This window comes from Bos indicus, chromosome X (genome assembly GCF_029378745.1).
Source record: "Bos indicus isolate NIAB-ARS_2022 breed Sahiwal x Tharparkar chromosome X, NIAB-ARS_B.indTharparkar_mat_pri_1.0, whole genome shotgun sequence".
In the NCBI taxonomy this organism is placed as follows: domain Eukaryota; kingdom Metazoa; phylum Chordata; class Mammalia; order Artiodactyla; family Bovidae; genus Bos; species Bos indicus.
Genome location: NC_091789.1, coordinates 18,619,194 through 18,641,737, shown reverse-complemented (window position 1 = coordinate 18,641,737; position 22,544 = coordinate 18,619,194). Strand labels below are relative to the sequence as shown.

At 40.7% G+C, this 22,544-nt stretch overlaps 1 protein-coding gene and 1 non-coding gene across 3 annotated transcripts in view; one reads left to right on the top strand and one right to left on the bottom strand.

The window, feature by feature from the left end:
• The window catches only part of LOC109554993 (P2R1A-PPP2R2A-interacting phosphatase regulator 1-like), a 67,052-nt gene extending 51,719 nt beyond the window's left edge, over positions 1–15,333 (bottom strand). For both annotated transcript variants that reach the window (XM_070783764.1, XM_019955552.2), the window contains exons 1-3: positions 15,195–15,333; positions 12,081–12,258; positions 4,536–4,614 (exon numbers count right to left, since the gene is read on the bottom strand). In XM_070783764.1, coding sequence (XP_070639865.1) covers positions 4,536–4,614; positions 12,081–12,258; positions 15,195–15,243 — 306 coding nt within the window. In that variant the 5' untranslated portion in view covers positions 15,244–15,333. The remainder of the gene's footprint in view (positions 1–4,535; positions 4,615–12,080; positions 12,259–15,194) is intronic.
• Positions 15,334–15,902: 569 nt separating this feature from the next.
• Positions 15,903–16,012, top strand: LOC139181772 (U6 spliceosomal RNA). The gene has a single exon (XR_011565514.1). It is a non-coding gene; the product is annotated as a U6 spliceosomal RNA (small nuclear RNA).
• The last annotated feature ends 6,532 nt before the right edge of the window (positions 16,013–22,544 follow it).

Here is a 22,544-nt window from a genome sequence, read left to right as displayed (position 1 = left end):
TAAGCTATTACATTCCCATTTTACAGATGAGGAAATTAAGGTGCAGAAGGGATAATCTGTCCTCAGATAATCAAGTTCATATGTATAGTGCCATTTATAGGTCCTTGCCTCTCAGTCATATTTTAACCCAATCCATTCTGGCTTCTTCTACCCTTTTTTCCAATGAACTTTCTTTCAAATTAAAGTTCATGATAAGCTCTATTTTGGTAACTCAAAGGACACATTTCAGTGTTTATAATGTTTAACCACTTTTATTCTCTGTGGTTTTTCATGGTACTACTCTCTCCTGAGTCTCCTCCCATCTCTCTGACCATTCCATCATAGTCTTATTTGGTGGAGCCTTTTCTGAGATTGTCAAGAAAGCAAGAGAGTTCCAGAAAAACATCTATTTCTGCTTTATTGACTATGCCAAAACCTTTGAGTGTGGATGACAACAAACTGTGGAAAATTCTTGAAGAGATGGGAATACCAGACCACCTGACCTGCCTCTTGAGAAACCTGTATGCAGGTCAGGAAGCAACAGTTAGAATGGGACATGGAACAACAGACTGCTTCCAAATCAGGAAAGAAGTATGTGAAGGCTGTATATTGTCATCCTGCTTATTTAAATTATATGCAGAGTACATCATGAGAAACGCTGGGCTGGATGAAGCACAAGCTGGAATCAAGATTGCTGGGAGAAAATATCAATAACCTCAGATATGCAGATGACACCACCCTTATGGCAGAAAGCAAAGAAGAACTAAAGAGCCTCTTGGTGAAAGTGAAAGAGGAGAGTGAAAAAGTTGGCTTAAAGCTCAACATTCAGAAAACTAAGATCATGGCATCTGGTCCCATCACTTCATGGCAGATAGATGGGGAAACAGTGGAAACAGTGTCAGACTTTATTTTTGGGGGCTCCAAAATCACTGCAGATGGTGATTGCAGCCATGAAATTAAAAGACGCTTACTCCTTGGAAGGAAAGTTATGACCAACCTAGACAGCATTTTAAAAAGCAGAGACATTCATTTGCCAACAAAGGTCCGTCTAGTCAAGGCTATGGTTTTTCCAGTAGTCATGTATGGATGTAAGAGTTGGACTATAAAGAAAGCTGAGTGCTGAAAAATTGATGCTTATGAAATGTGGTGATGGAGAAGACTCTTGAGAGTCCCTTGAACTGCAAAGAGATCTAACCAGTCCATCCTAAAGGAAATCAGTCCTGAATATTCATTGGAAGGACTGATGCTGAAGCTGAAACTCCAATACTTTGGCCGTCTGATGCAAAGAACTGACTCATTGGAAAAGACCCTGATGCTGGGAAAGATTGAAGGTGGGAGGAGAAGGGGACGACAGAAGAAGAGGTAGTTGGATGGTATCACTGACTCAACGGACATGAGTTTGAGTGAACTCCAGGAGTTGGTGATGAACAGGGAGGCCTGGTGTGCTGTGATTCATGGGGTCACAAAGAATCAGACTGAGCAACTGAACTGAACTGAACTGAACTTGCTGAGATTGATTTTTAAAGCTTTTTCCTATTCCTCTTCTTCTTTTATACTCTCTCCATAGGTCATTTCATTCATTCCCATAGCTTCAAATAATGATCTATTAATGATCCTAAATGTATCTCTAACCCAGATCTCTATCCCAAGTTTCAAACTTGTATATATAACATCTCCACTTGAAAATATCAGAGAACCTCAAACTTAACAAGGTCAAAACTAAACTCATCTTCCCTTTTAAATCTACCCTTCTGCCAATGTTCCCTTTCTCCGTGGTACCACTATCCCATCAGTTGCCCAAGTCAGAGAGCTGGTAATCATCTTTGCCCCCATGGTGTTCCACTCTCCATCAAATCTATCACCAACTGATCCTACTTTTCCAATATCTCATGGATCTTCACACTGCCACCACATTTGTCCAAGTTACTATCAGCTGTTTGCCAGAGTTACTACAGTTGCCCATCTGATCTTCTTACATCTACTTTTGTCCTCTTCCAATCTACTTGCTACCCTGAAGCCAAGGTAATCTTTTAGAAGTGCAAATTTGATCACAAACTTAGATTTGTCTGTGATTTGGTCAATCACAGACAGAATTCTTCAATGAGTTTCCATTGAAAATAGGATAAAGTGGAAAAGTCTTTCCTCTTTTTGGCTGTACTGCATGGCTTGTGGGACCTTAGTTTCCCTAACCAGGGTTTGATTTCAGGCCCTGGCAGTGAAATCCTAACCACTGGACTGCTAGGCAATTCCCAAAGTGCAAAATCTTTAAAAATGACTTTTAAGGCCCTACAAGATTTTTGGAGAAGGAAATGGCAACCCACTCCAGTATTCTTGCCTGGAGAATCCCATGGACAGAGGAGCCTGGTGGGCTACAGTCCATGGGGTTGCAAAGAAGTCAGACACGACTGAGTGACCTCACTGTAACAAGATTTTTCACAAGTTTACATCTCCAATGTCATTTCTCACCATTTCATCTTTACTTTCACTCTAGCTAGAATGGATAGAGGAAGAAAGATTTGTTTAATGAACAGTTCTAATTTTCCCCCAACATACTATTATTGCATTTGTGGTAATAATGTTGAATATCATTTTATAAAGAGGAAAGTGCTCAGTTTTAAGATTAGAAAGCAATATTTTAAAATAGAATCTAAGCTATAGCATTTCATTAAAAAGTTCTATAGCTTTCATCATATTAAATCATATAAGAGAAATATATGAATAATTGTATATCAACAAAGCAGATAATCTAAACGAAATGGACAAATTTCTAAAAACACACAAATTACCAAACTAACTCAAGAGGAAATATAAAATCTCAACAGACCTGTTAACAAGTAAAGAGAGAGGCTCTGTTTCCAAAACCTCCCAACAAAAAAAAAGTCTACAGCCAGATGGCTTCACTGGTGAAATCTATCAAACATTTAGAGAATCAACACCAATCTTAATAAAACTCTGCCAAAACTATAAGAGAAGGAACATTCCCTAACACATTCTATAATATCAGCATTACCCCAATACCAAAGTCAGCAAAGATACTACAAGAAAACTATGGACCAATATCCTTTATGACTATAAGTGGAAAAATTCTGAACAAAATAATAGCAAACCGAATCCCATAGTACATTAAAAGGATTATACAGCAAGACTAAGTGGGAATTCAAAGGTGGTTCAACAAAAGAAAACCAAAGTAGTAAATCATATTAACAGAATGGAGAGGAAAAAAAACATAATCATCTGAATAGATGCAGAAAAAGCCTCTGAAACAATTCAACAGCCTTTGATGATTAAAAAAAAAAAAAAAGACTCAGCAAGCAGGAATAGAAAGGAATTTCCCTAACATGAAAAAGGGCATTTACCCAAACCTTCAGCTAATATCATACTCAATAATGAAAGACTGAAAGCTTTCCACTTATGATCAGGAATAAGACAAGGATGTGTGCTTTTTGAGACAAGAGAGAGGTGGTGGTTGAATAACTGTGAATTCACCAAATGCCCCTGAATTGTTTAAAATAACTATGTGCTATATGAATTTCACCTCAACAAAATGATTCCTAGAGTGAAACATTTATTCACTTTGGCTTACTGACATACAAGCATATTTCCTACGTTTACAGGATAATTAGTAGGTGAGTTATCATTTAGAGATGGCATTATAACACCATGAAAAACAAACTATATTTTCAGTTCAAGGTATATATGAGATAAAATCAAGCTATAAGCCTGAAAATTACCCTTAGGAGAACTTGCAAATTTCCCCCTCAAAATCAGATTGTTCTTTTAAAAACTGGAAGCCAGATGGTTTTATATATAAAAACAAACCTCAATGTTAAATCCACGTGGGATTTAAAAGTTCATTCTCCTGCAGCTGCAGCAGCTGCACCAATCATAACTGTAGTCAGTGTGATTATTTTTCCTTCACTAATGTTTAGAACAATGTTTCTCAAAGTGGAAACTTGTTTACAAATGCAAATTCTCAGGCCCCACCCCAAAACTCCTGAATCATAAACTCTGGGGTTGAGGGCCAGTAAAGTGGTCATGTATGGATGTGAGAGTTGGACTGTGAAGAAGGCTGAGCACCGAAGAATTGATGCCTTTGAAGTGGTGTTGGAGAAGACTCTTGAGAGTCCCTTGGACTGCAAGGAGATCCAACCAGTCCATTCTGAAGGAGGTCAGCCCTGGGATTTCTTTGGAAGGAATGATGCTGAAGCTGAAACTCCAGTACTTTGGCCACCTCATGTGAAGAGTTGACTCATTGGAAAAGACTCTGATGCTGGGAGGGATTGGGGGCAAGAGGAGAAGGGGACGACAGAGGATGAGATGGCTGGATGGCATCACTGACTCAATGGACGTGAGTCTGAGTGAACTCCGGGAGTTGGTGATGGACAGGGAGGCCTGGCATGCTGCGATTCATGGGGTCGCAAAGAGTCGGACATGACTGAGCGACTGATCTGATCTGATCTGATCTGAATCTGTTCTAACAAGCCTTCCAGATTCACACTCAAGTTTGAGAACCACTGGTCAACAACAATAGCACACATCTATAAGCATTTTCTTACCAGACTGTGTTGTGTCATACATGTTGCACTGTTTCTTCGAGTTGTTATTGAATCAGATTGTAACAATTGTGAATTATCACTAAGAAGAAAAGGAAAACATTTGTCATGTAAAATTCATTACAAATTTTTTTTTTAAGAAATAAGATTTCAAATCCTTAAACAACATTGCCATTGATGTAAACATCTTCTTCATGGAAACAGCTGTGCAGCTGTAGAAAATAAAACATGCATGTGCACGCGCGCGCACACACACACACACACACACACACACACATCCTTAGTTGACTGAACCTAAACAAGTGTCCATGTAAGGTAGGGAATTCTCAAGCATGCCATTTTATCTCTAATCATGCTACCAAGAATAAGTATAAATTATTGTGGCCTTAGAGACACATCATTTTCTATGTAAACCTGTAACCAATTTAAATTTGTGATTGAAGCTATTATGTTCTAGCTGCAATTTCCTCTGGACTCCCAAACTTTCACATAATGAGAGGGATAGCCACTAGCAGGGTCAATAGAACTAAGCTTTTCAGATATGTCTCATTTGGCCTACCCAGTGTTAAAAATGTTTTTAATTAGCTGTGCAAACTTGGAACAACTATGGAGATTTCACATAAAGAACTCAGACTCCAGGTTTCTGGCTTCTATTGAAATTTTGCCACACTGAGTCACAGTCCCCCATGGCAACAATGAACTGAGCTGAGCAACCACTGCCTGCTGAAGATGTTCCTAGTTTCCTCAGCTTTGAAAGTGCCTACTTAGCCAGCCTTGTGGAGAAGGCACTGGCGACCCACTCTAGTACTCTTGCCTGGAAACTCTCACGGACGGAGGAGCCTGGTAGGCTGCAGTCCCTGGGGTCGTGAAGAGTCAGATGCTACTGAGCGACTTCACTTTCACTTTTCACTTTCATGCATTGGAGAAGAAGTGGCAACCCACTCCAGTGTTCTTGCCTGTAGAATCCCAGGGACAGGGGAGCCTGGTGGGCTGCCGTCTGTGGGGTCACACAGAGTCGGACACGACTGAGCCGACTTAGCAGCATCACCAGCCAGCCTTGACCTGATTTGAGCTTGGGACCCTGAAGAAATCTTTCCCTATTTATGTTTTCGTTTTGTTATAACTTTAGAAATATTTTTATTTTATATTGGACTCTAGTTGGTTTACAATGTGTTTCAGATATACAGCAAAGTGATTCAGTTATACATACATATATATCTTTTTTCGAATTCTTTTTTCATTTAGGTTATTACAGAATATTGATGAGAGTTCCCTGTGCTATACAGTAAGTCCTTGTTGGTTGCCTAGTTTAAATATAGTAGAGTATGTTGTTATAACTTTTTTTATTTTGAAACTGAGACTCACAAGAAATTGCAAAAAGAATATAGAGTGTTCTTGTGTACCTTTCATCCAGGCTTCCCTAATGATAATAAACTATCTTTAACATGTTCTTTTCTACCCCCTATATCCAATTAAGTGCCAGTTCTTTTAGGTTTCACCCATGATTTTTCATGTCCATCATGCTTTCCAGGTTCCTTGCTAAAAACCAATTCAAAGCATTCTTACTTTTCCACCGACTCTGTAATAGTCTAATTGGTCAGCTCACCTCTGTTCTTTTCCTACCGCAATCAGCTTGCTCTCCTGCTCACAACTTTCAGTGATTCTCTTCATTGCCTTCTGAATTCAGTTACATTCTTTACTATAACTTTTGAGCTTCCTTGGTGGCTCAGACGGTTAAGAATCCGCCTGTAATATGGGAGACCTGGGTTCAATCCCCGGGTTGGGAAGATCCCCTGGAGGAAGGCATGGCAACCCACTCCAGTATTCTTGCCTGGAGAATCCCCATTGATAGATGGAGCCTGGCGGGCTACAGCCTATAAGGTCGCAAAGAGTCGGACATGACTGAGCAACTAGGCACACACACTATAACTTTCAAAGCCCTCCACAATTTAGCTCCACAGACTTTCGGATTTCATAGACTAGGAAAATTTCAAAACAAAATCTTGGCATAAACATGCAGTTGCATTTTCTCTTGCCAAGTAAGGTCATTAAAAAAAAATCTCATCAACTACCATCATTTCATTTATAAAAGGGCATTTTGTTATTTAAAAAAAAAAAAAAAAGCAGGACTGACAGTACAGGACTGAGTAAAATACAGTAATGCCCAGGAAAGTATGCTTTATATAACTTTTTAAAGCCATCGATTAGGTACAATGTCACCTGGGATCAGCACTAGTCAGTAGGTAAACATTTGGGAGCCAGTGATCTGGGCAGAGTTGACCAGCATTCTGGAATACACCTGTACTTTCCTACTTCCAAGCCTATTCTTGAAACGCTGTTCAGTTACCTGGCCACCTTTCTTCCAGTCTGCTTCCTATCAATCTATTTGTTAGGACCCGTCTTCAGTGCCATCTATCCAAGAAGCTTCCCTGTATTCCTCACCAATCCTGCTGTCATTTCTAACTCCCTTCTTTTAATTACCCTAGGACTTTCTTTCTCTTCTAAACATAGATCTTATTCGACCATACATTTAAGTCTTCTCAGTATTCATTTTCCCTATTAAAAGCTTATTGAGCCTTGAGATACATCTTTGCAGTGCAGTAATTTGCATATAATAGGCAGTAACAATATTTATGAGAGGATATGTGTATATGTGTATTTTTACTTTCTTTCCCAGTCATTTTCCCCTACAAGAATAGGAATATATTTTAGCAGTTACTACTAGGAAGAAGGCAATGGCAACCCACTCCAGTACTCTTGCCTGGAAAATCCATGGACAGAGAAGCCTGGTAGGCTACAGTCCATGGGGTCACAAAGAGTCGGACACGACTGAGTGACTTCACTTTCACTGGGTTAGGTTCTACATGAAGATCTTGTCTACTCTTCTCAACAACCTGGTAGTCTTAATAATGAACAGATCATGGAGCCTCAGAGAGGCCAAGTAATTTAAGGCCTCTAGAAGGTGGAAAAATCTGGGTTCAAATTCAGGCCCATTGGATTCCAAAGCATGGGTCTTCCATTCCACCACCCAGATACCTCTACCAGCCACCTTTGTGGAAAACCCTAGTTCTCTGTCAGGCTGAAAGTGGTGTTAACTCAGCAAAGGTAAAGGTAAGGTAACTAGGAAGTTGGAGGGTCACTAATGGGTGGCATATTTCCACTGTCTTTTGCATGTAGGAGGTAATTCTTTTTAAAAAAATTTTATTGGAATATAGTTGATTTATAATGTGTTAGTTTCAGGTGTACAGCAAGGTGAATCATTTATGCATATACATGTATATACTCTATTTTAGATTCTTTTCCCATATAGGCATTACAGAGTATTGAGTAGAGTTCTCTGTGCTATACATTAAGTCCTTATTGGTTATCTATTTTATATATAGTAGTGTGTATATAATGGCAACCCACTCCAGTGTTCTTGCCTGGAGAATCCCAGGGATGGGGGAGCCTGGTGGGCTGCCGTCTGTGGGGTCACACAGAGTTGGACATGACTGAAGCGACTTAGCAGCAGCAGCAGCAGTATGTATATGTCAACCCCAAACTTCCAACTTAGCCCTTCCCTCTGCTGGGATAATTCTTAAAGCTAACAATTACACTCTCCCCTAAATTTTTGTCTGCCAATTTTATTTAATAAGACTATAACTGAAAAGTGAAAAAGCTGGCTTAAAACTGAACATTCAAAAAAATAAGATGCAACATTCAAGTGGCATCTGGTCCCATTACTTCATGGCAAAGAGAAGGGGGAAAGTGGAAGCACTGACAGATTTTCTCTTCTTGGGCTCCAAAATCACTGTGGATGGTGACTACAGCCATGAAATTAGAAGATGCTTGCTTCTTGGAAGGAAGGCTATGACAAACCTAGACAGTACAATAAAAAGCAAAGACATCACTTTCCCAACAAAGGTCCATCTAGTCAAAGCTATGGTCTTTCCAATAGTCACGTATGGATGTGAGACCTGGACCATAAAGAAGCTGCTGCTGCTGCTAAGTTGCTTCAGTCGTGTCCGACTCTGTGCGACCCCATAGACAGCAGCCCACCAGGCCGAGTGTCAAAGAATTGATGCTTTCTAACTGTGGTGTTGGAGAAGACTCTTGAGAATTCCTTGGACAGTAAGGAGATCAAACCAGTCAATCCTAAGAGAAATCAACCCTGAATACTCATTGGAAGGACTGATGCTGAAGCTGAAGCTCCAATACTTTGGCTACCTGATGCAAAGAGATGACTCATTTGAAAAGACCGTGATGCTGGGAAGGATTGAAGGCAAAAGGAGAAGATGGCAGCAGAGGATGAGATGGTTGGATAGCATCACCAATTCAATGGACACTAACTTGAGCAAACTCTGGGAGATAGTGAGGGTCAGGAAGGCCTGGTATGCAATATACTGAGATAATGTTTAAATGATCAGTAAGCAGCTCTGTCTAAACTGCACTATATTTACACCAGTTACATCCCTAAAGCAATAACTCTTCATGACCATTATTCTTCTTCCAGGTTTGTATTAATACAAGCTTATTAAACCAGTGTGCTTGTGCTCAGTCGCTTTAGCCATGTCCATCTCTTCTCAACCCCATGGACTGTAACCCAACGGCTTCTCTGTCCATGGGATTCTCCAGGCAAGAATACTGGAGTGGGTTGCCATGCCCTCCTCCAGGGGATCTAGATGGTTGATAAAGTCTGTAAAGGGCCAGACAGTAAATATTTTGGGCTTTGTGACCCATACAATCTTTGCTGCAATTAGTCAACTCTGCCACTGTAGTACGAAAGTGGCCCAGAGATAGTAAGTGAACAAGGGGGTGTGGCTATGTTACAATAAAACTTTATTTGCAAAACCAATCAGTTTGGCCCCCAGGCAATAGCTTGTCTTTCAAACAGAATTGAGGCACTAACAGTTTAAATGCAGGGTCAGACTAGCGGTATTTAAAGAGGGAAGGCACTAGCAGAAATCCAAGAACTTAATCTCTAATAAGGGCCTAATAAGGGCCAGAGAAGTAGAAGAAAAAAATACCTTTAAATAAAATCACTGATACCAGTAGTGAAGTCAGCCACCTCAAGGGGCTAAAGATAGAATCAAGAGGTTCAAAACTTTGACATTGATATTTTTATTAATATAAGATGAATACAAAACTATACAGGAACTTAAGAAATAGTGATGTTTGTATTAAAGAGTTGACATTTACACAACAAATTCTGCAAATCCTGGTGCAAGGGAGACTGAGAGTCTTTATACATAGGAAACATCAAGCAAAATTGGAAAACTGCTTCAAAGAAGTGCAAAAATATTTAGTGAGCTGTGAAAGAGGGAAGGCAATGAGTATGAGAGGCCAAGTAAAAGAAAGTGCAGTGAGCAGTGGACATACTCCACTGAAAAGAATCTGCAAGAAAAAGAATGCAACTAAGTCTCCATGTAATTCTGCTCTAAATTTTTCTTGTTGATTACATGCTAAGCTTGTCACAACAGCACAAAATATGCCCTCAGATCACTTGGACAAGTTCCTTGACCTCAGGCATGTCACCTATCATTCCTATGCTACTTCTTCTTGATAGACAAGAGTCCCTGGACTTGGTCTTTTTTGGGGGTTAATTCCTACTAGAGAAATATGCAACTGCCCTTCACCTTTCTGTACAAAAATTCATGTCCAGCATCAGGATCTTAAGCTATGGAGTTCTACACTGTAACCATGTTCTAATATAATAAACATTTCCAATCTTTTGCAGAACAAAGCAAATTATGAAGGGATAACTGTGATCACTCTGTTTCCAGGACTTTGAGGATTGGGAAAAGGGACCTGGTCAGCTGCCCCCCAACCCCCACCCCAGCACTTAATATATTAAATAGGATCCACATGTTCCTGCAAATATATATCCTCCATCATCTACATATTTGTGACTTGTTTCTTCATTTCACAGAGCTTTTCAATAAAATGAACATTCTCAAGTATTTTCTTCTACTAGCAGAGTGCACCCATAACAATTCATTTATTCACACAACAGGATTTAGAGTAGAATCCTGAATTTATAGCATGTTCTTTTTCTCAGTACAACATGCAGAGCTGTCTCCACCCCTTATTTTTCTATCTGCCTATTTTAAAAGGTAATGTATTATTTTCAGGTCACTCTTAGTTTGCGTTTCATTTTGTTAGAACATATTCTCCCTTAACTCAAAAGACCAGAAAGCTGCATTTATTTAATTAATCAGCTTAAATATTGATTGAAGTTAAGTGAAGTGAAGTCGCTCAGTTGTGTCCGACTCTTTGCGACCCTGTGGACTGTAGCCTACCAGGCTGCTCTGTCCATGGGATTCTCCAGGCAAGAATACTGGAGTGGGTTGCCATTTCCTCCTCCAGGGGATCTTTCCAACCCAGGGATCGAACCCGGGTCTCCCACACTGCAGGCAGATGATTTACCCTCTGAGCCAGTGGACAAAGCACTAGCTTAGGAGTCTGGAGCCACAGCTTCCTAGTACTGATAGATTACTGCCTATGACATCTTGGAGATCGACAGGCCTGTTAGCCCATACATTAAACAAAGAGGGTAGATCTGGTCTCCTGAGTTCTCATCTAACAGTTGTGAATTACAGCTATCAAGTAGGATGATGCCAGCAAAAGGTGAGGTGCAAACTTAATAAAATGTATGCAGTGAATGCATTTTTCAGACATTTTTACAACATTGAGAAAAACTTACGATACTGGGATGTGAAATCCAAGATCTCACTTTAAAATTCTATTTTAAGAAATAAGGTTGAGTCAGGCCAGATCTTTGGATATATGCAGGAAATACAGTTAACCATCAGTTAATCTTTTAAACCTTTTTTCATCATCAGATCTCTAGAGTCTTTTTAGATATTTCCTCCCTCCTTATTAGCTCCTCTTGGAGAATTCCCACACAATTTTAATAGCACAAATATACTGCATATCTGTCTATGGGCCATATACACATATATCTGTTTTATGCATATGAGAAAACAACTTTCACCTGCCAAGAACTAAGTAGGGCCAATGTAGGTCACTGAGAATACAAAATTAGGAGATCAATTTTCTGTGATAGCTAAACTTTTTGTTCAAATAAAAACTAGGTGTAAAAAAGGCCCAAGCTTATTTACTTGACAACCATTCCCACTCTGAGTGTGCTAAGGTGAAGGTCAGAGGTGACAAAGCAGACTAGAGAATGACAAAAATTACAGTCATTACAGATCTGGAGGCAAGGGTGGGGAGTACACAATTTCTTCAATGGTGTGGGTAAGAGATGGGGTGAAGTTAGAGAAAGTCGTGCTCCACACCAAATAGTTGCTGCTTTAGGGTCCTGGATCTTGATGAACTGTCAGAAGAGGATGTCAGGTTTCATTTGTGCCCTTGCCCTCCAGCCAGCCCGTCCCCCTTCCCCCACCCCCAGGCTGAGAGTGGGATCTTCGGGTCACCAGGAGCAAGGGAGATACCTGCAGAAACTCGATGAGTCAAGAAGTGGGAATGCTATTGTAAGTCACTTTCTTGCAACTCTTGCCACCCTTTCCCGCCCCCGCAGGCCTCCTCCAGTATCTCAATCCTGCTCACCCAAGGCCACTGATCAAAGGGGCGCTGCTGGATCGCCTCAAAGTGTTATCTTCTGTAGTGGTTGAACTCGGCAGCACCTCCAAATGTAGCTCCATTTTCTCCCGTGCTCTGTCCGTGCAGAAGCTTAGTTTGGAGCTCTCTGGTTTTTCTGGCTCCCGTTCACATAAGAACAAGTCAGCTAAGTGAGGAGATGATGTAGGGAGAGAGGAAAAAGAGGAAAAATAAAAGAGAGAAGGAAGTTCTTAGACAAGTGCGTGCTCACTTTTGCAGCCCTACCATCCCTAACACCAGTGGGCACAAAGTGGGACAGGACTGGCTCCGACCCTCCTAACTCCAAGCTCGGGGCACCTAACACTGAGATCTTCCACCTCCAAGCCTGTAATGAACATGAGGAATTTATCATAATCCGTGAATGCTCCTTTATTTCCCTCAGCCAAGGAAACCCGGGTAAGCCTTTCCGGTCAAAACAAAAACCACAACCCACTGCCTTGCAGAATCATTTGGGCACTGCGCTTCTGCGCATGCGTCCTGGGTCCGGCCCGCTGACGCACGTCTACTACGTAAGCAACGAACATTATTACAGGCGCCTGTGTCCGCCGTGATGTGGGCGCACGCGCAGTGAAGGAGCCTTTTTTCGCAAGCCAGGCAGTCTCTTCTCTGTCCCTAGTGCGGATTCACCTTGGTTGTTCCTCCTCTCTTCCCGTGTTAACCCTAGCATGGTTTCCTTAAGCATTATTTAGGAAAGAAAGGATGGAAATAAGGTGTATGAGAGCGCCATCCTTTCTGCCCTAAATCTAATACTCAGTTTGGGTTAGCTCGTCTCATGACTGAGGCTGACAAGCTTGTTACCTCCCATGAAGAATTTTTCCATCCTGTTAGAAAAGACATCCTACACCTTTGCAATGTAAAAAACACTAAATCCTGGGGGTGGCGGTGGGGGAGAGGACCACCCGCTCTCAAAGGGTCATGTTAAAGTCCTAACACAATTGAACCAATTGCGCTAATAAATCATCCCGTGTGTGTGTGTGTGTGTGTGTGTGTGTGTGTGTGTGTGTGTGTGTTACCATAATCATGCAGTGTATATTTTTTACATTGAATAAAATCTAGCTAAGAAAAAGGGTTAAAGCAAGGAGGCTTATTTCTTTAAAAATCTTAGAATTTAGTATCCATTCAAATCAGTGTTGCCATTTAACAATGTTGTCATGGATTGAAACATTTTAAGAACTGCTCTTTTAGAATTTTTTTTTTTTTTTACCACCAGTTAATGAGCCACGTTGAGTACTGAAATCTTACTACTACTACTACTACTACTAAGTCACTTCAGTCGTATCCGACTCTGTGTGACCCCATAGACGGCAGCCCACCAGGCTCCCCCGTCCCTGGGATTCTCCAGGCAAGAACACTGGAGTGGGTTGCTATTTCGTGCTCCAATGCATGAAAGTGAAAAGTGAAAGGGAAGTCGCTCAGTCGTGTCCGACTCTTTGCGACCCCATGGACTGCAGCCTACCAGGCTCCTCCATCCATGGGATTTTCCAGGCAAGAGTACTGGAGTGGGGTGCCATTGCCTTAACTCCATGCTAATAATTTTGAAAAACCACCCATCTTAGGAACCATATAGAGAAATGGCAGAGAAGGCAAGTGAAACGATTGAAATGGGAGTTATTAATTAAAAGAATCACAACACGGTATAGCACTTTACAGTTTAAAAAAATGTTTTCACATATTTATCTCAATTGGTTCAATCGTTAACCCTGCTCAGCTAATCAGCGGTGAATTTAAATAGGATTATTTTGAAACAGTTCATGACAAGTTTATGTCATAAACATGAAAGATCATAATAATTCTTCATTCTGAGAATAGAATAAGAAAAGTGTAATTATATTAGACAGAATTAGGTTACTTAAATCCCTGACATGAGGACGATTTGGAGTCTCCATTCCTGATATAAGACAGGTTAACAATAGCTACCATTTGGGGGCCATTTATTATGTGCCAGGTACTGTCCTAAGCACTTGAGATATGTGATCATATTTAATGCTTACAGTAACTCTGTGAGGTAGGCACTATCACAATGCCCATTTTTCAAAGGAGGAAACTGAAGCTCAGAGGGATTACTCAAATTACAACTACTAAGCGGCAAAGCCAAGATTCCTCTGCCGTTCTATTTAAGTGAAAAGACAGACCAGGGGCCTCTGGATATTTCTCTGGACACTATTTATGAACAAGTAAGCACTCAATAAATAGTTATTAAATTATTTTATAAATAAATACAGGTTTAAGTAACTTGCCCTTCACAGCTATCTTGTAAATTAGGTAAATATTTTCTATTTTACAGTTGATAAAATTCCAGAGAGATTAATGGCACATAACTAGGTAGCAATAGAATCTGGGCTGGTACCAAAATTCCTGAAAGCCACTGTGGAATTTCCCAGGGTAAGCTGGAGAATTTATGAAAGATGGCAGCTAAAACTGAGTCTTTAGTCAGTCAGGGTGACTGCAGAGGCAGTGGTTAAATACAGAATAGAGGGTCAAAACGAAACCATCTGAATAAGATAAAAATATGGAGTACATCAGAGAACAAAGAGCTCTTACTTTCAATCTACTGCTTATTTTACTTTTCAAAGAGTTTGTTAATATCCTTGGCAGACAATAAGGTTTAATGGATATACTGTGAATGAATAGAAAAATCAAATCTCATCATGTCTAAACATTACTGATATCTAGGTTTTTAAAATGGTCACAAAAGAGTTGGACATGACTTAGTGACCAAGCAACAACAAAGATATAATACTAAGAAAATAGGTATAATAAAACAACAAGGAAAGAGCAACTAAGAGTTTTGAGAAAAGGGGTTAAGAATATGAAATGATTAAATACATGAGATAGCAATAAGTTTCCAGCTACTACCAAAAAGGAGGGATTCTCTTTAACTTAGTTCAGCTATATGACAGGAACCTAAAACCTGTAAAAATAGCAACAGGACATACTCAAGTTGGAAAGTCAAAAGGAACAAGTACTACAAAAACAAATATTTCTATATACTAGAGTGGCAAACACAATATTTAAAGAAATTATTTTTACTTCCCATTTTTACCCACACATTATTATACCAACCTGGCTTTGTTCCCTGCTTAACATTTGCTGTTCTGTTGTCATGCGCCATGATCTTGGTTTGTTGTTTTGCTTAGATGTATACCTTGACCCTTGCGGTGCTCTTCTTTATGTCCCAGTCTGCAGCCATCTGCCCCTTGCCTCTTTCCTGTGAAAGGTGTCCCACAAACATGTCATAATCAGTTCTTTATTTTGTCCGTTGTCACGGCAACTTTAAAGCAACATGTTAGCCTTTAGTTATCCCAAGAGCAATACTAATACAAGTTGATACCAAGCCCACAAACCACAAGCCCACAAACCACAAACACCCCAAACCTTTCAAAAGATTTACATAAAGAGTAAAAGGAACTAGGTAGGCAAGAAGATATGAATAATGAATAAACCCTGAAAATGATGGTCAAGATAGCATCTGTCTTCTCACATATCCTTGAATGTCTCCTAATTGTTCAGCCCCAGAAAGTTAAGGATTCTTTTAAATTGTTTGGCTCTTCAGAGTTTGGGACTGTGCACTTGGTCAACAAATGACTATTTGGTAGCTATTGTGAACAATAGAATGTACTATAATTTTTTTTGAGCAGATTTATGGGGAGTGGGGGTATGGCTGAAACACTGAAATAAAAAGAGAAACATAAATTGATTTAAAAAAAAACAGAACTTGCTTTTCTAATCCAGCTTGCAGGAAAATATAGGCAATTTAAAGGAAACTATCTTGTGCTTATTTTAGCAGCACAAATACTGCAAATTGGAATAACAAAGAGAAGAGTAGCATGGCCTCTGTGCAAGGATGACATACAAAACTTTGTGAAGTGTCTGATATTTTTTCATCTCACACTGTTCAGAATCAGTTCAGTTCAGTTCAGTTCAGTCACTCAGTCATGTCCGACTCTTTGCGACCCCATGAATCGTAGCACGCCAGGCCTCTCTGTCCATCACCAACTCCCAGAGTTCACCCAAACTCATGTCCATTGAGTCGGTGATGCCATCCAGCCATCTCATCCTCTCTCGTCCCCTTCTCCTCCTGCCTTCAATCCCTCCCAGCATCAGGGTCTTTTCCAATGAGTCAACTCTTCACATGAGGTGGCCAAAGTATTGGAGTTTCAGCTTCAACATCAGTCCTTCCAATGAACACCCAGGACTGATCTCCTTTAGAATGGACTGGTTGGATCTCCTTGCAGTCCAAGGGACTCTCAAGAGTCTTCTCCAACACCACAGTTCAAAAGCATCAATTCTTCGGTGCTCAGCTTTTTCACAGTCCAACTCTCAAATCTATACATGACCACTGGAAAAACCATAGCCTTGACTTTATAGATTTTTGTTGGCAAAGCAGTCTCTGCTTTTTAATATGCTATCTAGGTTGGTTATAACTTTCCTTCCAAGGAGTAAGTGTCTTAATTTCATGGCTGCAGTCACCATCTGCAGTGATTTTGGAGCCCCCAAAAATAAAGTCTGACACTGCTTCCACTGTTTCCCCATCTATTTCCCATGAAGTGATGGGACCAGATGCTATGATCTTAGTTTTCTGAATGTTGAGCTTTAAGCCAACTTTTTCACTCTCCTCTTTCACTTTCATCAAGAGGCTTTTGAGTTCCTCTTCACTTTCTGCCATAAGGGCGGTGTCATCTGCATAGCTGAGGTTATTGATCTTTCTCCCAGCAATCTTGATTCCATCTTGTGCTTCTTCCAGCCCAGCATTTCTCATGATATACTCTGCATAGAAGTTAAACAAGTAGGGTGACAATATACAGCCTTGACGTACTCCTTTTCCTATTTGGAACCAATCTGTTGTTCCATGTCCAGTTCTAACTGTTGCTTCCTGACCTGCATATAGGTTTCTCAAGAGGCAGGTCAGGTGGTCTGGTATTCCCATCTCTTTCAGAATTTTCCAGTTTATTGTGATCCACACAGTCAAATGTCCATCATCAAAAAACAATCTACAAACAATAAATGCTTAAGAGGGTGTGGAGAAAAGGTAACCCTCCTACTCTGTTGGTGGGAATGTAAATTGATACAGCCACTATGGAGAACAGTGTGGAGCCTCCTTAAAAAACTAAAAATAGAACTACCCTATGTTCCAACAATCCCACTACTGGGCATATACCCTGAGAAAACCATAATTCAAAAAGATACATGCATCCCAATGTTCACTGCAGCACTATTTACAATAGCCAGGACATTGAAGCAACCTAAATGTCCATCAACAGATGAATGGATAAAGATGTGGTACATATGTACAATGGAATATTACTCAGCCATAAAAAGGAATGAAATTAGGTCATTTGTAGTGATGTGGATGGATCTAGAGTCTGTCATACAGGTGAAGTCAGAAAGAGAAAAACAAATATCATATATTAATGCATATATATGGAATCTAGGGGGCATTCCAGGTGGTGCTAATGGTAAAGAAGCTACCTGCCAATGCAGGAGACATAAGAGACCCGGTTCTATCCCTGGGACAGGAAGATCCCCTGGAGGAGGGCATGACAACCTGCTTTAGTATTCTTGCCTGGAAAATCCCATGGATGGAGGAGCCTGGCAGGCTACAGTCCATAGGGTCGCAAAGAGTCGGACATGACTGAAGTGATTTAACACACACACGGAATCTAGAAAAATAATACAGATTAACCTATTTGCAGGGCAGTAATAGAGATCCAGATGTACCGGACATGTGGATGTGGTGGAGTGGGGAAGGGGAGGGTGGGATGAACTGGAAGAGTAGCATTGACATATGTACACTGTTGTTGTTCAGTCGCCCAGTCCTGTCTGACTCTTTGCGACCCCATGGACTGCAGCATACCAGGTCTCCGAGTCCCTCACTATCTCCTAAAGTTTGACCAAGTTCATGTCCATTGCATCAGTGATACATCCAGCCATCGCATCCTCTGATGCCCTCTTCTCCTTCTGCCCTCAATCTTTCCCAGCGTCTGGGAAATGAGTTAGCTGTTTGCATCAGATAACCAAAATGCTGGAGCTTCAGCTTCAGTATCAGTCCTGACGAGTATTCAGGGTTGATTTCCCTTAAGATTGACTGGTTTGATCTCCTTGCTGTCCAAGGGACTTTCAGGAGTCTTCTCCAGCACCAAAGTTTGAAAGCATCTATTCTTTGGCATTCTGTCTTCTTTACTGTCCAGCTCTCACAACTGTACATGACCACTGGGAAGACCACTGTTGTTCAGTTGCTCAGTGGTGTCCAACTATTTGCGACCCCATGCACTACAGAATGCCAGGCTTCTCTGTACTTCACCATCTCCTGGAGTTTGCTCAAACTCATGTCCATTGCATCAGTGATGCCATCCAACCATCTCATCCTTTGTCGTCCCCTCCTCCTCCTGCCTTCAATCTTTCCCAGCATCAGGGTGTTTTCCAATGAGTCAGGTCTTTGCATCAGGTGGCCAAAGTTTTGGAGCTTCAGCTTGAGCATCAGTCTTTCCAATGAATATTCGCCTTGACCTTTGTCAGCTGAGTAATGTCTCTGCTTTTAAACACTGTCTAGGTTTGTGATAGCTTTCCTGCCATGAAGCAATTGTCTTCTGATTTCATGGCTGCAGTCACCATCCGCAGTGATTTTGGAGCCCAAGAAGAGGAAATCTGTAATTACTTCCACCTTTCCCCCTTCTATTTGCCATGAAGTAATGGGGGTGGGTGCCATGATCTTAGTTTTTTTAATACTTAGTTTTAAGCCAGTTCTTTCACTCTCCTTCTTCACCCTCATCAAGAGGCTCTTTAGTTCCTCTCTGCTTTCTGCCATTAGAGTGGTATCATCTGCATACCTGCCTGCAAGTTAGGAAACCAGGGTTCTATTCCTGGATTGAGAAGATCCCCTGGAGAGGGAATGACAACCCAAACCAATATTCTTGCCTGGAGAATCCCATGGACAGAGGAGCCTGGCAGGCTACAGTCTATCGGGTTGCAAAGAATCGGCCATGACTGAGTTACTAACGCATGCACGCACACACGTGCACACACACACACACATACACACACACACATATCTGAGGTTGTTGATGTTTGTCCCACCTATCTTGATTCCAGCTTGTAACTCATCCACCCCAGCATTTCTCATGATGTGCTCAGCATATAGGTTAAACCAACAGGGTGACAGCAGACAGTCCTGTCGTCCTCCTTTTTCAATCGTGAACCAATCAGTTGTTCCATACAGGGTTCTAACTGTTGCTTCAGTTAGAAGCAACATACCCACATACAGGTTTCTCAGGAAATAGCTAAGATAGCCTGGTATTCCCATCTCTTTAAGAGATTTCCACAGTTTGTTATGATCCACACAGTCAAAGGCTTTAGCGTAGTCAATGAAACAAAGGTATATGTTTTTCTGGAATTACCTGGCTTTCTCTATGATCCAGCAAATGTTGGCAATCTGATCTCTGGTTCCTCTGCCTTTCCTAAACCCAACTTGGACATCTGGAAGTTCTTGGTTCACATAATGCTGAAGCTCAGCATGCAAGATTTAAGCATGACCTTTCTAGCACTGGAGATGAGTGCAGTTGTTCAATGGTTAGCACATTCTTTAGTACTACCCTTCTTGAGAACTGGGATGAGGATTGACCTTTTCCAGTCCTGTGGCTACTGCTGGGTCTTCCAGATTTGCTGACATATTGAATGCAACACCTTGAAGGCATCATCCTTTAGGGTTTTGAATAGCTCTACAGGAATTCCATAGCATCCACTAGCTTTATTTCCTAAGGCCCACTTGACTCCAGAATGTCTGGCTCTGGGTAACTGACTACACCATTGTAGTAATCCAGTACATTAAAACCTTTTTTGGACAGCTCTTCTGTGTATTCTTTCCATCTCTTCTTGATCTCCTCGGCATCTATTAGGTCTCTACCATTTCTGTCCTTTATTGTGCCCATCTTTGGGTGAGATGTTCCCTTGATATTTCCAGTTTTCCTGAAGAGATCTCTAGTCTTTCCCCTTCTGTTGTTTTATTCTACTTTTATGCACTGTTCATGGAAGAAAGCCTTCTCCATGCTGTTCTTTGAAACTCTGCCTTTAGTTGGATGTACCTTTCCCTTTCTCCCTTGCATTTCACTTCTCTTCTTTCTTCACATATTTGTAAAGCCTCCTAAGATGACTACTTTGCCCTCTTGCTTTTCTTTCTCTTTGGGATGGTTTTGTTCACTGTCTCCTGTACAATATTATGGACCTCCGTTCATTGTTCTTTAGGCACACTGTTAACTAGATTTAATCCCTTGAATCTATTCATTACCTCCACTGCATATTCATAGGGGATATGATTTAAGTCATACCTGGCTGGCCTCATGGTTTTCCCTGCTTTAGTTTAAGCCTGAATTTTGCTATGAAAAGCTGATTATCTGAGCCACAGTCAGTTTTTGCTGACTGTATACAGCTTCTCCATCTTTGGCTACAAAGAATGTAATCAATTTGATTTTGGTATTGACCATTTGGTGATGTCTATGTGTAAAGTCGTCTCTTGTGTTGTTGAAAAAGAATATTTGCTATGACCAGTGCATTCTCTTGGCAGAATTCGGTTAGCCTTTGCCTTAATTCATTTTGTTCTTCAAGGCCAAACTTGCCTGTTACTACAGGTATCTCTTGACTTCCTACTTTTGCATTACAATCCCCAATGATGAATAGAACATCTTTTTTTTGTTTGTTTGTTTTTGGTTTTGATGTTAGTTATAGGCGGTCTTCTAGGTCTTCATAGAACTGATTAATTTCAGCTTCTGGTGGTAGGGGCATAGACTTGAATTACTGTGATGTTGAATGGCTTGCCTTGGAAACAAATCGAAATCATTCTGTCATTTTTGAGGTTGCACCCAAGTACTGCATTTTGGACTCTTTTGATTATGAGGGCTACTCCATTTCTTCTATGGGATTCTTCCCCACAGTACTAGATATAATGGTCATCTGAATTAAATTTGCCCATTCCCATCCATTTTAGCTCACTAATTCCTACTAAAAAGTCGATGTTTATTCTTACCATCTCCTGCTTGACTACATCCAATTTACCTTAATTCATGGACCTAACATTCCAGGTTCCTATGCAATACTGTTCTTTGCAGCATTGGATTTTACTTTTATCACCAGACACATCCACAACTGAGTGTCGTTTCCTCTTTGGCTCAGCCACTTCGTTCTTTCTGGAGCTAGTAGTAGCTCTCCTCCACTCTTCCCCAGTAGCATATTGGACACTGCTATGTGTAAAATAGCTAGTGGGAAGCTGCTGGATAGCACAGGGAGCTCATGTTGGTGCTCTATGATGACCTAGAGGGAGACTCAAGAGGGAGGGAATCTTTTTCTTATTACTTATTTTAATTAATTTACTTATTTTTGGTTGTGCTGGGACTTTGTTGCTTCACGAGGGCTTTCTGTAGTTGTGGTGAGCAGGAGTTGCTCTCTAGTTGTGGTGCAGGGAATTCTCACTGCAGTGGCTTCTCTTGTGGTGGAGCATGGGCTCAGTAGTTGTGGTGCATGGATTTACTTGCCCTGTGGCATGTGGGATCTTCCTGGACCAAATAAACCCGTGTCCCTTGCATTGGCAGGCAGATTCCTATGCACTGTGCCACCAGGGAAGTCCTAAGAGGGAGGAAATATATATATAACTATAGCTGATTCACTTTATTGTACAGCAGAAACTAACATATTGTAAAGCAATTGTACTAATAATAAAATTTTAGAAATAAGGGAAACTATCTAAAAGTGGTTTTAAAACTCCCATTTTATAAACAGAACATATAAACATTGAGGAATAAAATGACAATTGGGCTTGGCAAGTTTAATATGGTACAACTAAGTTGAAGAAGTTGGTAAAATTATTTCTGCAAAAGATAATTTTCCTTTTTTTTAATTTCCTTTTTAAATTTCCTGTACTTTCTAGGTATGTTTGATTAACACAGCACAGTGGCCCTCTCTCTCCCAGGGTCCTTCAAGTGGTGAGGATTAAATGAGTTAATATTTCTAAAGCTCTTAGAATATTGCCTAATATGCAGTAACTGCTATGTAGGTGTTTAATAAAATAAGTTTAATTCCAGGTCTCACATAAGCTGAATCATGACTGTTAAGTCTCTATAAAGCCTAGAAAGAAAAAAAGAAATTCTGGTTCTGTTACGATTCTTCAGGACTTTCCCTGATAGCACTGAAACTAATGGTGCTTGCATAATGGAGGCGAGCGCTTCTCATTAACTATAGGAACTCTCATTGGGTTCTCTTTATTTTTATCCCATTGCTTTTGTCCATTCACTTCCTTTGGTCTAGTGCACCCAAATGGATGATCTAACAGACTGCCCCAGACAAATACCAACAAAGTTGAGGGATTTAAGAAATGAGCGGGGATCACAGAAGTCAGGGTATACAAATTGGGAACGAAAAAACGTGGAA